Here is a 13,088-nt window from a genome sequence, read left to right as displayed (position 1 = left end):
CTTCCAGAAAATGCATACACATGGATTTGTTTTTCAATTATCGACAATAAAATTGAAGACAAAAAATAAACCACAGATGCAATTTACAGTGTAAATCCAAATTTGTTGGTCACGTCAGTCAGGCTACTAGAAACAGGATGACTTTTTTTTGGGGGGGGGGATGTTTCAAACCATAACCTTTATGCAGGCAAGTAATGCATAAATATTGGTGAGAAAATTAGCGATCGTTTCAAAAACTTTTACTCGGAAGCCCTCTGGAAAAGATTGCAGAGGGTGAAATGGATTGCCATAGAAACCCATCTATACAGAAAAAGATCAATTTAAAGGGAATATACAACATTGGCTTTTACTGTAATTTTCTGAAATGGATAGATTCGGGGGTTAGTATTTTATAGTAAATATTGTTACACTGACTTGTTTGAAGTTTTGTGTTCGCAGATGCTGGAAAAAAGAAAAACAATCATGTTCCTCTAGTTTGGTTCCCTGACCCCACATAAGATGAAACAGAGCAATTTATAGACGTCGGGGATTTGTAAGGCCATGGAACAAGTCTAGCTGGCTTGTACCCATTCATAGGTATGTAATCGATTGCAAACACTACATGTATGTGGACTAACTAAATATGGTAAATTTGGGGTTGTATTTGAAAAAAGCCAGTTTATTTCCAACGCTGGTCGGCCAACCAGCGTTGGAAAGTGATTTTCTTGAAAACTTTTCTTGAAAATGACAGCCCACCAGGTGCCATGATTTACAGGATGCTTGAGACTGTCATTTACTAAAAGTCCAGTAAAGTATTTCATAATACTTTGGTTGTTTTAGTTTTTGATATTTGCAAATGTTGTATATTCCCTTTAAGCAGTGTTATTAAATTTAAAGATACAAGGACAAGATGTACAACGTATCTCCCTTTAAACCTTTTAAAATTTGTTTTCATTGCAAGAAAATATCCATTAGTTTAATGTACTTTTTCAGAAAACAGTGATATCAAGACAATGACTTGTTTAAAAAAAAGTGTTTCTCTTAAAAAGACAAACTATGTTTCAATGCCTTTTGTCTTAAAGTTGAATAGTGTTGGGTTAATGCTTTGATCTTCATTATGACCATAAATTTACATGTACAACGATGTGACTTTTGCAGATCTGTTTTGTACTCTTGATTGTAACTCCTTGTATTCCTTTTCTGTTATGTAATGCACTTACTTCAGTACTAAAGTATAGGCTGCATTTAACATTTTTATCTGCCCTTGCTGACTGAAAATCTAGTTGAACATCGGAGACAATAAAAAAAATCTGTTTAAAGATGTTTTTGTTTTGCTTAATTGTTGTGTCAAAAGTTTGGTTTCATTTACTGGATTTTATTTGACAACATGGAAAGATTTTTCATGAGGAAAGAATGAGGCAGAAATAAGATGTGGGGGTGGGGTTATATTTTTATCACAAAGGGGGAAGGGGCAAGTTGGAAAAGATGCATTCATCCCACTAAAGTCAAAAGAGTATCTCTTGTCTATAGTTAAATATTTGTGCCAAAACTTCCTGCTCGGTATGTGTGGTCAGTGGTGGCAACTAGCAAATGACCGACTTAGTGCAAGTTTATTTTGTGAATCACTTATTGCCAATGGAGGGCGCTATACATTTCTTGTCGATCGTGATCTACATCGTGTGTTCGCGGGACTTTTCGAAGAATTACACCTTTTCCGTGATTTTTACAGTTCGTCAAGGTATGTTCGAGCTTTAAACTTGGTAAAAGTGTTGCGTTACAGAAAGATGAGTGTAATCGGATCCTTTATAATGTATGACTTGTATTCTAGGTTATAAAGATTGTCCGATAAAAAGTGATAATGGTTGGGCAAGTGAATGTCAGACAAGTCGACCGTTGAGACAACTCGACTCGGGACAAGTCGACCGTTGAGACAACTCGACCGTTGAGACAAGTCGACCGTTGAGACAACTCGACTCGGGACAACTCGACCGTTGAGACAGCTAACGTGCACGGCACGTGCACGGTACGGCTACGCGGTTGACCGGAGATGCGCGCACAGGCCCGGCAAAAACGAACCGGCGATGTGCACGGACAATCACGCTGCGCTATATCGGCTCTGCTCTGTTATATGCAACCAAAAAAAGTCATGTGTCATAACTCCCAAACGGCGATCAGCCGCCGTCAAAATCCCCGGTACTATCCCCAAAACTAGGCCCCAAAACATGCGAGGCGACTTGTCTCAACGGTCGACTTGTCTTTCCATTTATCGCACATACGGTCGAGTTGTCTCAACGGTCGAGTTGTCTCAACGGGCGACTTGTCCCGAGTCGAGTTGTCTCAACGGTCGACTTGTCTGACCCCCGGGCAAGTGACACGATCACGAAAGATGTTGTTGTGCCCATTCTTGAAAATCACGCATTCTCGAGAATGGGTATGCACATTCTTGAGAATGTTCAACTGGATCCTTGCTCAATCTTGGCAAAAAATAACTCTTCCAGATTGAGCGCACATTCTTGAGAATGCGCAACAAGATTAACGGTCTTGTCGATGCCGAGCACCGGCTGCGCTTGGCAAGTCTAGCTGAATCCTTGTTCACTGATTCTTAATAATTATACTGTTGCAACGCAAGGCGCTGAAAAGTAGAGTGGATATGAAAAGTATACGCGTATTGGGGGAGGGGACCGGGGGAAAAAAATAAAAATAAATAAGAAAGAATTCAGATTTTTGGGATAATAAAAGAGGGGGGGGGGGGGACGTAAGAATGAAGAATGTGAAGAATGAGAATGAATACTGCGACATCCCATAGTGCTAATGCTATTTCCCATTTAAATTGCCACCAATTTATTGTTCACACCCCACCATAACGTCGCAGAGCTGGATTCTATCTAGTCAAAAGAGCAATTTTGGCAGCTTCTGGACATCGTTTTTTTTTTGTGGCACGCATATGATACATACAGGGACTTGTACTTGTCTAGCCTAAACAAAGCACTTCCCAGACTAGTTCCCAGTCCTCCGTTATAACAAAACTTCCCATAAGTAGGCAGGAAAAAGCAATAATAACAGGTTTAATATTATTCAAATTATCGTAGTTATACGAGTACAGAAGCATAGAACATTTTCTTTCCTCTTTATATGAATTGTTTCCCTTTTAACCGCTATACAATTCATTTAACATAATTATGTCGTGCAATGTTTGTTAAGATTGGGCAAAATTCATAAATTGTGCACGTGATATTCCCACCCAATCTTAAGAATGAGCGCTCATTCTTAAGAACGCGTGCTCGTTCTTAAGAATGGGCGCTCATTCTTAAGAATGCGCGCCCATTCTCGAGAATGCGTGATTTTCAAGAATGGGCACAACAAAGACACAATCACTTGCAATTTGCATTAATTGTGATATGTGTTGATGAGTATCACAGAGAGAACCCCAAATTCGCGCGAACAAAGCTTCGCGCAACCAACTTTCTCGGCGCGTATCTTTTTGCTTGTAATAGGAACCGACGTCAATTCGACGTTCATGTTCGACCGTCGCATCGGCTTTCTTTTCTGTGCAGTTACGTTACTTGAAAATTAAAAGATTTTTTCCTGGAACTTAGGAAGTAGGCTAAGTTCAAAACTTTACATTATTGAATGGCCCACAAAACTCATAAACAAATCGCTACGAGTACGAGTTCCCAATAAGTGTCGCCGTCCAACCCTGGCCCTGAAATGTAAATACAACTTTGTTCGGCTTTCTTTTAGTTTTAACAACAAAGGACGTCATCAGATTTACGGAGCACGAAAAGTAACGTGCGCCTTATCAATTATCATGTTATTTATTTACCATTATTCATGATCTGTTTTGCCGAGATGCCGATCTCAGCACTTAGTTGTTTGTTGGAATGAATATGCTTTAAATTAGAATTTATTTCTGTAGGAATAAGACCTAATCGTATTGTTTGATGCATCCAAAAATACTAGTCCGAAAATTTGGGACTCTCAATACTTTTTTGCAAAATCAAGACCTATTCGACCCATTCTTTGTTCAGCACAAGGAGTGTATGTCAAGAAGTACCAGACGGAGTTTAGGGGCAAAATGTACAGCGTTTTTTTAAAGCACATGTTTGTTGTTGCATATCGAGTATGTTGTTTTTTGTTTGAAATCATTATAGTTTTGGCAAACGTTGGCACATCCTTGTTTGCAATTTCTCTGCTGACTTTGTAATGCGAAGGTAATTTCAAGATTCATGCAATGATGGTACACTCCAGAGCTGGATTTAAAGTGGAGCTAGCCTTTTACAACAACCATTTTGGCTGGAGCTAGCTAGCTCCGGAGCTATTTTCAGAGATAGCCCTCCCTCTGAACGACCGCTGAGTGAACTGGTCATGTTGATTTTCAATCCTGCTTGGGCCAACATTTTGATTGGGTTTTCAGTGGTTACTCACATAGGTTTCCCTGAAATATTCCGGGTTTTCCTCCCAGTCATATAAGCCTCATATAAACTTTTGTGGGCTATCCCTGCTGAGTGCCAATGTGCCAAATAATAAAATGTAAAAGTGAAAGTTATTGATATTTATTTATGTATCCTTGCAGATTTGGGAGTCTTGTTTGAGTGTCACAATTTGAGAATCCGAGAAAGATACAGGCAGATTGTCATTGGAAATGATGGAGGATGAGCACAGAGATCAACAGAATGGCAGAACTATTTGCCAGACGTTGGACCTCTCCTCCACCAATCTTGCTGCGTTTTCCGTCAGCAAAGCCAACTTGGAAACCTGCTCCAATCTCATCTTGGACTACAACGACCTCTCCGTTTTACCTGAGGATGTCGGAGGAGTGCTCCAGGGCCTCCGTGTGCTGTCCTTGACCGGCAACCAACTGGAGAAACTTCCTACTTCTCTGGGGAAACTTGAAAACCTGAAGGAGCTATCGGTGTCGGAGAACAGCCTGACGTCTCTGCCCAAATCCCTGGCGACTCTGAGTAGCTTAACTGTGCTGAAACTGGTCGGGAATAAACTGAAGGAGCTCCCAGAAGAGTTTGGAGCTCTCAAATCCCTGAGGAGATTAGAACTGGATGAGAATCGGTTGACGGCGCTTCCTGAATCCTTTGGACTCCTTGAGAGCTTGGAGGTTTTGGAAGCTGGGGATAACTCACTGGAAGCACTCCCTTCAAACTTTGGATTGCTAAAATGTTTAGAGATACTAAACTTGAGCAGTAACCGTCTAGCAACCTTGTCCGCAACGTTAGGATCACTGCCTTCCTTGCGATGGGTAGATCTATCTGGTAATAAATTGACCGAGCTGGTGGACAATTTGGATTCATGCCGTTGCCTGGAAAAGCTCTTTCTCACTGGCAATAGGTTGAGCACCCTTCCAGATTGGATCGGGAAGCTTCCAAAGCTGCAGGAAATCAGCCTCAGGGATAATCAACTGAAACACAAGCCGCTGCCTGAATCGTTTGGTGAAAGCAGCCAGGAGGGTCTTACGTACTTGGACATGTCTGGGAACTTCATTACAGAGCTTCCGTCCACGCTTGGGTTGCTAACCCGACTAGATTTCCTCCATCTCGGAAGTGTAATTGGGGTTCTGGAGCGACAGAACTTCCAAAACGGGAACTGGATCGAGAGGCTTCCGGACAACTTTGGCAACCTGACCCTTTTGCGGGAACTCAGGGCCGAGGAGAACCAACTGAGCTCTCTGCCGGAGAACTTTGGCGAGCTGGTCTCCTTGGAGTTATTGGACCTGGGTCAGAACATGCTGCGAAGTCTCCCAGACTCCTTTGTCAAGTTGAAGAAGCTTCGGGTGTGCCTGCTGTCCAAAAACAATATCGAGGTGCTACCAGAAGAATTCGGAAACTTGGACGGGCTTTTAGATTTACGATTGGATAGCAACAGAGTAAGGAAGGCCTCATATTTTAGTTTGTTCAGAGATGCCACTTTCAGGTTATAACCTGAATTTTGGGGTTTTTTTCTCTTTTCTCCAAAAATGTGACAAATAAAAAGTGTTGGATTTGTGCTAAAACATTCAGAACACACTTTTTTGAAAGGGGGTAAGGGTAGTTTGAGGTTTTGTAGTACGTGTTTCCGGCTTTTATTCATATATTGGTGGATGAAAAGGATGAAAAGTTAATCATGTCTGAGCGTAATTGCTTTAACCCTTACCCTACTTGACCCTCCAATGCATGCCAATTGTGCCTCAAGAAAATCTCCTATGTTTTTTGCATGGCCCTCCAATATCTGCCATGTCATTTCAAGGGTAACTGGACAGGCACTCCAATACATGCCACAGAGAACAATGAGAGTCCTCTGATAACAAAGTGAGTGCCCCCAGCTGGTCAGTATCAGGCACCCTCCAGGGCCTCCAACTCCTGCCAATTGGAGCCTTCACTGTTAAGACTTGTTATCTGCCAAATAACTGCAGCTGGAGGGCATTGGCATAACCAACTGACATGCAGTAAACTACCCTCAGAGAGTAAGGGTTAAAAGGTGGTCCATATTTTGTTGACAATGGGAATTTCAGCAATCAATCAAATGATTTAGTGCTTTAATGGCAGTGATGTAGTGCCTTGGTGCTCGGCCTTGGCCTTAAGACTCGATTTTAGGGCCTTGGGGTGTGAGGACAAAAGCCTTGCTCTTGGCCTTGAGGGCAAAGCCTTGGCCTCGGCCTTGGCCTTGAGGCTCAAAGCCTCGGCCTTGGTCTTGGATGATAGGGCCTTTGCCCCAGCACTGTTTAACAGGGAATCAGCAACTCAGACGCCCTGTTTTTCAGTGTTAGGCAAATTTGAAAACCCAATTTTCAACTCGAGCCCCATTGGTGTATAATGCAAATCTAGCTGATTGCCGTCTGATATCTTTGGCATTTGTTGTTTTGTATTCCGAACCAGTTGACAGCGTTGCCAGACTCTTTCAACCGACTCACCAACCTGGAAACCCTGGACCTGTTTGACAATCACCTGACCGAGCTGCCCAAGGTGCTGAACTACCTGGACAAATTACAGCGGTTGGATCTCGACGAGGTATCTTTCACAGCTTGACCTTTGACCTACTGTTAGGCTTGCACCCGTTCACGGATGTGTGACCGATTGTAAACACAATGTGGACTAACTAAATTTGGTAAAGTGGGGGCAGTATTTGAAAAATGTAAGTTTTTTTCCAACGATGGTCAGCCGGCCATCTTTGGAAATTTATACAAAAATCCACCTTTCTTGAAAATGACAGAATACCAGGTGCCATGATTTCCAAGGATGCTTGAGACTATTATTCACTTTCAGTCAAGTAAGGTATTTCATAATAGTTTGGTAGTTTTGTTTTTGAGGATGTACATGTAAATTACCTTTAAGGAAATTATGTCGACCTTGATTGAATTTCCTCCGGAGCGAACAGAAAAAAGTCTTTAGGGGATGGGGAGAAGAAGATATTTCACACACACACAAAAATCTAGAAATCTGAACAGCAAAGGCTCCCTTTTCCTAGAGGCTGACCTTCTTCAAGACTTTTCGGCTTCATGTGACGACTTCTTGAATTCATGTCAAGAAATTACTTCATATCAGAGGGAAGCAACAAGATCTTATCACATTCAACAAAATTAAAATGATTGTGCTTCATTTTTTTGTGTGGGATCTAGCAAAGTGTAACTTGAGCTGTCCAGTTTTCGAAAGAGCGCACCACTTAAAATTTGCGTGCGGCGATCGATATTAATTATTATTGACCGCTAAGTGTTTTAAAGTAGGTATTTTGTAAGAGTCAAGGGCTTAATAACCTGTTGAACGGATGTGAACAATGAACCACTGTCTACTAAAAAAGTGTGATCTGTCAACATAATGCGCCGTGATTTTACGATTAGAAGAGCATCACAGTCGTGTGTGCGTGTGTGTATCCTTTTTCTTTGAATATTCAAACTGGCAAAAAGCTAATTTGAATATTGGGTTGATGATCGCATATTCAGGGCAGCCGTAGGTGTTGCCAGGTCAAATTTGTTGAGTCTCAAACATATTCATATCACTCTAGAAAGGGTAATTTAAAAAAAAAAAATTTATTCTATTTTTTTCCCCTCTCGCTAGAATGATTTTGACATGCCAGCCATATCCGTGCCAAACTTCACCAAGCCCAACCGGTACCCATCCGCAGGAAAATCACTCACCAGTAAAAACTGGCGGACGAAGATACGACCAGACGAGCTCCTTTGTTCACAGAAGACCACAGAGGTTAGTATTTTTGAACAATAGACCTTAACAAAAACCGACGCTATATTGAGTGCGAGTGGAAAATGGAAATATTGTGTGTGTCTGTGTCCCATATGCCACAAGAGACGAAGGCCGAGTGGCATATTGAACATGGACACACTACATTTTCGGCGATTGTGTAGTGTAGGGCCCGGTTCCTATAAGGGAACAAAATCCACTTTAAAATTATTGGACCTACCAAACTAGTTGGCGATATTCTCAATAAACAGGTATGTCATCGATAAAGGGCAGGGTTTTGATTTTTGAGGGAAATTTGGGGGTAAAATGGCGATGACAGCACGGCGACAACACGCGACCCGAAAATAAAGATGGCGATTACCGCGCGATATACCGTGAGCACGCACGGCGTGCTGAATCGCAAGGCACAAACCGCGCAGGAAAATCGTGATTTCTACCCCAAGAATCTGTTCAAAATTGCACAACGGATTTCATTAGAATTGAGAAAAATCTGCTTTTGATTGTAAAGGTGATTTTTGAGCAATGAAAAACATTTTTGACTCTAATTTGATAAAACAAAACAGGGGCCCTACACTTCACGATCGCCACATTTTCCGTGTTCTACGAGCACACCCATACAGTGAGTATGTAAGCACACCCATATGTACAGTAAGTACGAGTGCGGATAACGCTTGAAGATGATCAACAATTTTGTTATACCTCTTTGGAATTTGGCATATTCAGGACCTTTTATGTTTTATTGTTTGCACTTAATAAAGTTTGTTCAAAGTTTGTGATAAATTACAGAAAAGAACCGCAAAAAATATTTGTCTAAATGTTAAATCGCAGGTTGAAGAATCAGAAGTAAGGAAGGATACCGATGAACAAACTCCGAAAATTAAATGGACAAGTGTCCTCGCCCAGGCACTGCGCAAAGGGACATCCATGTGGCAGTCGCACGAGGGCGCCAGCACCAGAAAATCCAGCGGCAGTGAGTCACCCGAGGAGTCCAACTCGCGGCAGTCTCACGGAAGTAGGGCGACCTACTCCTACAGTGATGACGATGACTTGGCCGATCTGGATGGTACGTAACTGTATACCCAAATTATTTAAAGAACCATCATTGGAAATTGATACAAAAAGTCCACCTTTCCTGATAATGACAGCAAACCAGGGGTGCGTTTTGGCGGTCGTAACCAAGAATTGGTTCTGTTGTTTCTCTGTTGTTAATTGTTTTGGGGATTGAGTACTACATCATCATGAGTAATTCTTACCAAATTAATATTGCCAAAGAAATTCACCGACAAGAAACAACTGAACCAATTCTTGGTTATGACCGCCAAAAGGCACCCATTGTGCCATGATTTCACAGGATGCTTGAGACTATTATTCACTTATAGACAATTTAGGTATTTTATAATAATTTGGTAGTTTTGTTTTTGACGTTTGCACCCCAGATGATCAACAAAGTGATGGCGCCCTCTCTCAGCCAACAGGGGAGATGATGGTTACCTCTGAAGAAAACTGGGATGAGGAACTTGAGGATGTCTCCTGTTATGGTAAGAATCTTAAAGAAACCGGTGTCATCCACGTCATGCAGTGTGAAGCTTTTTAGTTTTCCTTTTAGGTTGAATTAGTCTTGGTCTTAGGCTGGATTTTGAGTTTGTGGCCCTAAGGCCCATTCGGTTCGTTAGTGTGACGTCATCTCAATTCAACCACACGGTGAAGCATAGCCCAAATGGAACCGGAAGTTAACGCAGCTCGAGCGTTTATCCAATGGGCGCTACTAACCATGACCTTTTTGCTAGCGAACCGGATTGTGGACACCGTGCTACTGCCGTATCAAACTCAATTAATTAGACTTTTTAAAAATCGGCATGGTTATAGCAAGACGTTTCGAACCATTTGACTCGGCAAATTGAGTTTGGCATGGCACTATCCTGTGGCTCCACAGGGCTGTCACTCTATCGTCATTCCAAAGGGCAGTGGCACAGCACTGTTTTAAACACCATGCCATTGCCGTGCCGAACTCAATTCAATTCGAGGTTAGAGCAAACAGTTTAGGAATGCGCAATTCTCACAGGAAGTGAAATTGTCGCAAATATTTTCATCCCGCTGAAAGTTTATTGGACTGCTTGAACTGCTTTAACCTGGCCAGTTACTCCAGATGCATTAAGGTTTGACTATGGGCTCCATGCGCCAACAAAAGAGGGCGCGTTTTTACCTCTTTTGAGAGCTCCGTGGACGGGACACACAGCATGTGCGTACGTACTGTACTGGTTCACATGCGAAGTACGCACGACTTCCTGCATGTGCAAAAGTTACAGCCATCACGTCTTCGCGTGAGCGTCAGGCGTCGTTGGCGTGCAAATATGTTCAAATTCAACTTGCGATGGTCTCCGAGACTTATCCCCGCCTCTTTGGATAAATTCGAAATACGCAGTGGATGGATCGGAAACCAGTCTAGGTCACCCCCAACTCTCCTTTTCTGGCCGTTGATGGGGTACTTGTGCACGGAGCCCATTAAGTTTGGCGTTTAGAGCAACTGCAGTGCTGAAGACGAGCTATTACTGTACTAGAACAGGCCTACTGTGGCTAGTGTGGTGAAGTTGCCACAGAAGTAGAGGTCACTATCAATCAGATGAATCAAATCCAATCTTGGGAACTTTGGCACTAGGACCTGCAAGATACCAAGCATACCTTTCTTGCGCTTTCTTCAAGCTAATGCACGTGACTGAGTGGGGCACTGTGGTCCAGTGGTTACAGTGTTCGACTCACGTGTTGTGGGTTCGAACCCTGACGATGAACATGGGTGCTTGTGTTCTTGGGCAAGACACTTTACTACAATAGGAGAACAAAGACCAAGTCAAATGCAAGTCATTGGGTGTGTTCGATTAGCTCAGCCGGGTCCACTCGGGTATTAAAGGCAAACAGGTTAGCCACGACAGCCTCGCCAATAACACGTGAGGTCCGTGGCCGTAGCCGTTGACAAAACGCCCGCTTCGGACTGAGTCTTACTTTGAAATCTACTGCTTTTCCATCAATCACAAGCGTAACAACGTCGGGCTGGAATTATAGCCTCTAAAATCACAATGAGATCAATAAATAATAATGTTTGGACTTCAAATAAAGTTGATGTTTGGGTCCACTTGATCTTTAGTTTCCACTGACCGGCCGCCATATTTGTCCCTTTCTTGGAATGAACAACGCATGCGTGTGACATATTTCCACCACTGACTCTGCTCCACGAGCAGGGTCTGCGGTGGCTGACCCGGGTGAGCCCTGAGAATGATGTCAGAGCTATTCGAACGGCACGGGGCTAACCCATGTCGACCCGGGTGAGCTAATCGAACGCACCCTCAGCTGTCAAGACTGTAGTGGGGACAGCCAGTTCCCCCACTTGCTGAAAATCCTTCCCCCTATAAATCCTGTCTCTCCGGGCAATTTTCCCAACTTGTTATTTGCCGTAGATTGACCCATGAGCGATCCAGTTTCAACGCTCATTCCTTTTGCCTGCTTAGTGATCGTTCTTGTACATGTTGTTTCAGAACACGACAGGATTTATCAACATCCCCTGAACGGTCTACACAAGCCAGGAAGCCTTGATCCTTCCTTCGCATTCACTCCTTCTGACGGCCACGCTATGAATCTGCCGAGTCCGTGCATCAACGCCGATGCGGAGGAGGGGCAGTTTGATGACGCTGATGAATAACCATGCGACAAAAGCTCTGGTACAAACCAAACCAGTTGACCTACCCTTAATTTTTGTTCTTTACCTTCAAAGCGCCCTCTTTTACGCAGCTATTAAAAAAACACATATTTGGAGAGTATAGTTCATCAGCTTTTCAACAATGAAAAACATAGTTCAAAATCTTCCAATTGGGTAAATATTTATGAGTTATTGCCAATTCAAAAAAAGTGCAGATTTTTTCATTTTGGCCACGGTCAATAAAATGTCATTTATTACGAATGTAATGGATTTGGCATGAGGGTAGTTTTGCTTTCTTTAATTTTCTAATCAATCTTTTTTGGGGGGTTTCTTTTTTTAGTTTTAAATTTTTTTTGCAACAATGGTCCTTTCTCTTTTTGGAAGAAGTGGTAGTCCTGAAAAGGACTGTTTGGTTAACTTCTTAGATGTTTACTGTGCTGCTCTGCCCTCTACTTGGTAGCCTCTTTCACGGATGCAAGTTTCAGCCCGTGTTTTCACTGCGCAGTCAAATATCAGTCACCGTGGACAAAATGAAAAATCGGCACTTGGTTTCAATTGGCCGTAACTCTATTAACCCGCCTATGGAAACATGCATTGTCAGCCTGGTTATTACTTGGGTCAATATTGGTCAAGACCCCCATTGGTTTGTACACAGTATGCCAGGAGGTGAGATAGAAAATTTTTGACTGTTTGTGACCTCTTAAATAGTAGGAGGGTTAATATTTATCCGATGAGAAACTTTTGTCTTTGTTGACAAGCTAATGAACGATACTCTTCAGATAATGTATTGATATTTTTGTGCGATGTATTTTCGTTAAAGCTGTAAAAAAAAAAAAGGCACTTTGAGGGTTCGTTTTTTTTGGGGGGGGGGACACCCTGTATGCTAGCTACACACTTTTGTAAAATTACCTTTTAAGATGCACTCTCTCAAATGAAGTCAATTCCTACAGTTTGTCACGTGCATCAGCATTTAGGGCATCAAATTTTCATGACGCGCATCAGCTTCGCTGCATTTCCAAGAAATTTCGAGCAACGTTCGCGCGTGTTTAGAATATTTTGGACACTGCGCGCACACACGGTGGCGTTAATAATAACAACAGGCATTTATATAGCACTTTTAAATAGGATATCAAAGCGCTTTACAATTATTATTACCCCTGTTCAATGGGCAAACACTCCTGAAACCTCCTCAACTCCCATTTCTGAACTTAACATGAATCTGGGTTTGTGATCACTTCATC

The 13,088-nt window shown here is 42.4% G+C and overlaps 1 protein-coding gene across 1 annotated transcript; it reads left to right on the top strand.

Moving 5' to 3' along the window:
• Window positions 1–1,622: 1,622 nt before the first annotated feature.
• Window positions 1,623–11,850, top strand: LOC119735873 (leucine-rich repeat protein SHOC-2-like). Its single transcript, XM_038209818.1, has 7 exons — window positions 1,623–1,739; window positions 4,553–5,854; window positions 6,843–6,974; window positions 8,019–8,162; window positions 8,988–9,222; window positions 9,596–9,697; window positions 11,687–11,850. Exons 2-7 carry the CDS (start codon window positions 4,622–4,624, stop codon window positions 11,848–11,850), a joined length of 2,010 nt encoding a protein of 669 aa, XP_038065746.1. The 5' UTR covers window positions 1,623–1,739; window positions 4,553–4,621.
• Window positions 11,851–13,088: the final 1,238 nt, after the last annotated feature.

This window comes from Patiria miniata, unplaced genomic scaffold (genome assembly GCF_015706575.1).
Source record: "Patiria miniata isolate m_02_andy unplaced genomic scaffold, ASM1570657v1 HiC_scaffold_29, whole genome shotgun sequence".
NCBI classification, from domain to species: domain Eukaryota; kingdom Metazoa; phylum Echinodermata; class Asteroidea; order Valvatida; family Asterinidae; genus Patiria; species Patiria miniata.
Note: the sequence above shows the minus strand (reverse complement) of the source record. Positions and strands in the feature narration are given on the sequence as shown.

Coding starts and splice junctions, on each gene's coding strand:
- LOC119735873 (XM_038209818.1), top strand. CDS start 4,622: ATGATGGAGGATGAGCACAGAGATCAACAGAATGGCAGAACTATTTGC. Junction 5,855..6,842: donor TACGATTGGATAGCAACAGA/GTAAGGAAGGCC, acceptor ATTCCGAACCAG/TTGACAGCGTTGCCAGACTC. Junction 9,698..11,686: donor TGAGGATGTCTCCTGTTATG/GTAAGAATCTTA, acceptor ATGTTGTTTCAG/AACACGACAGGATTTATCAA.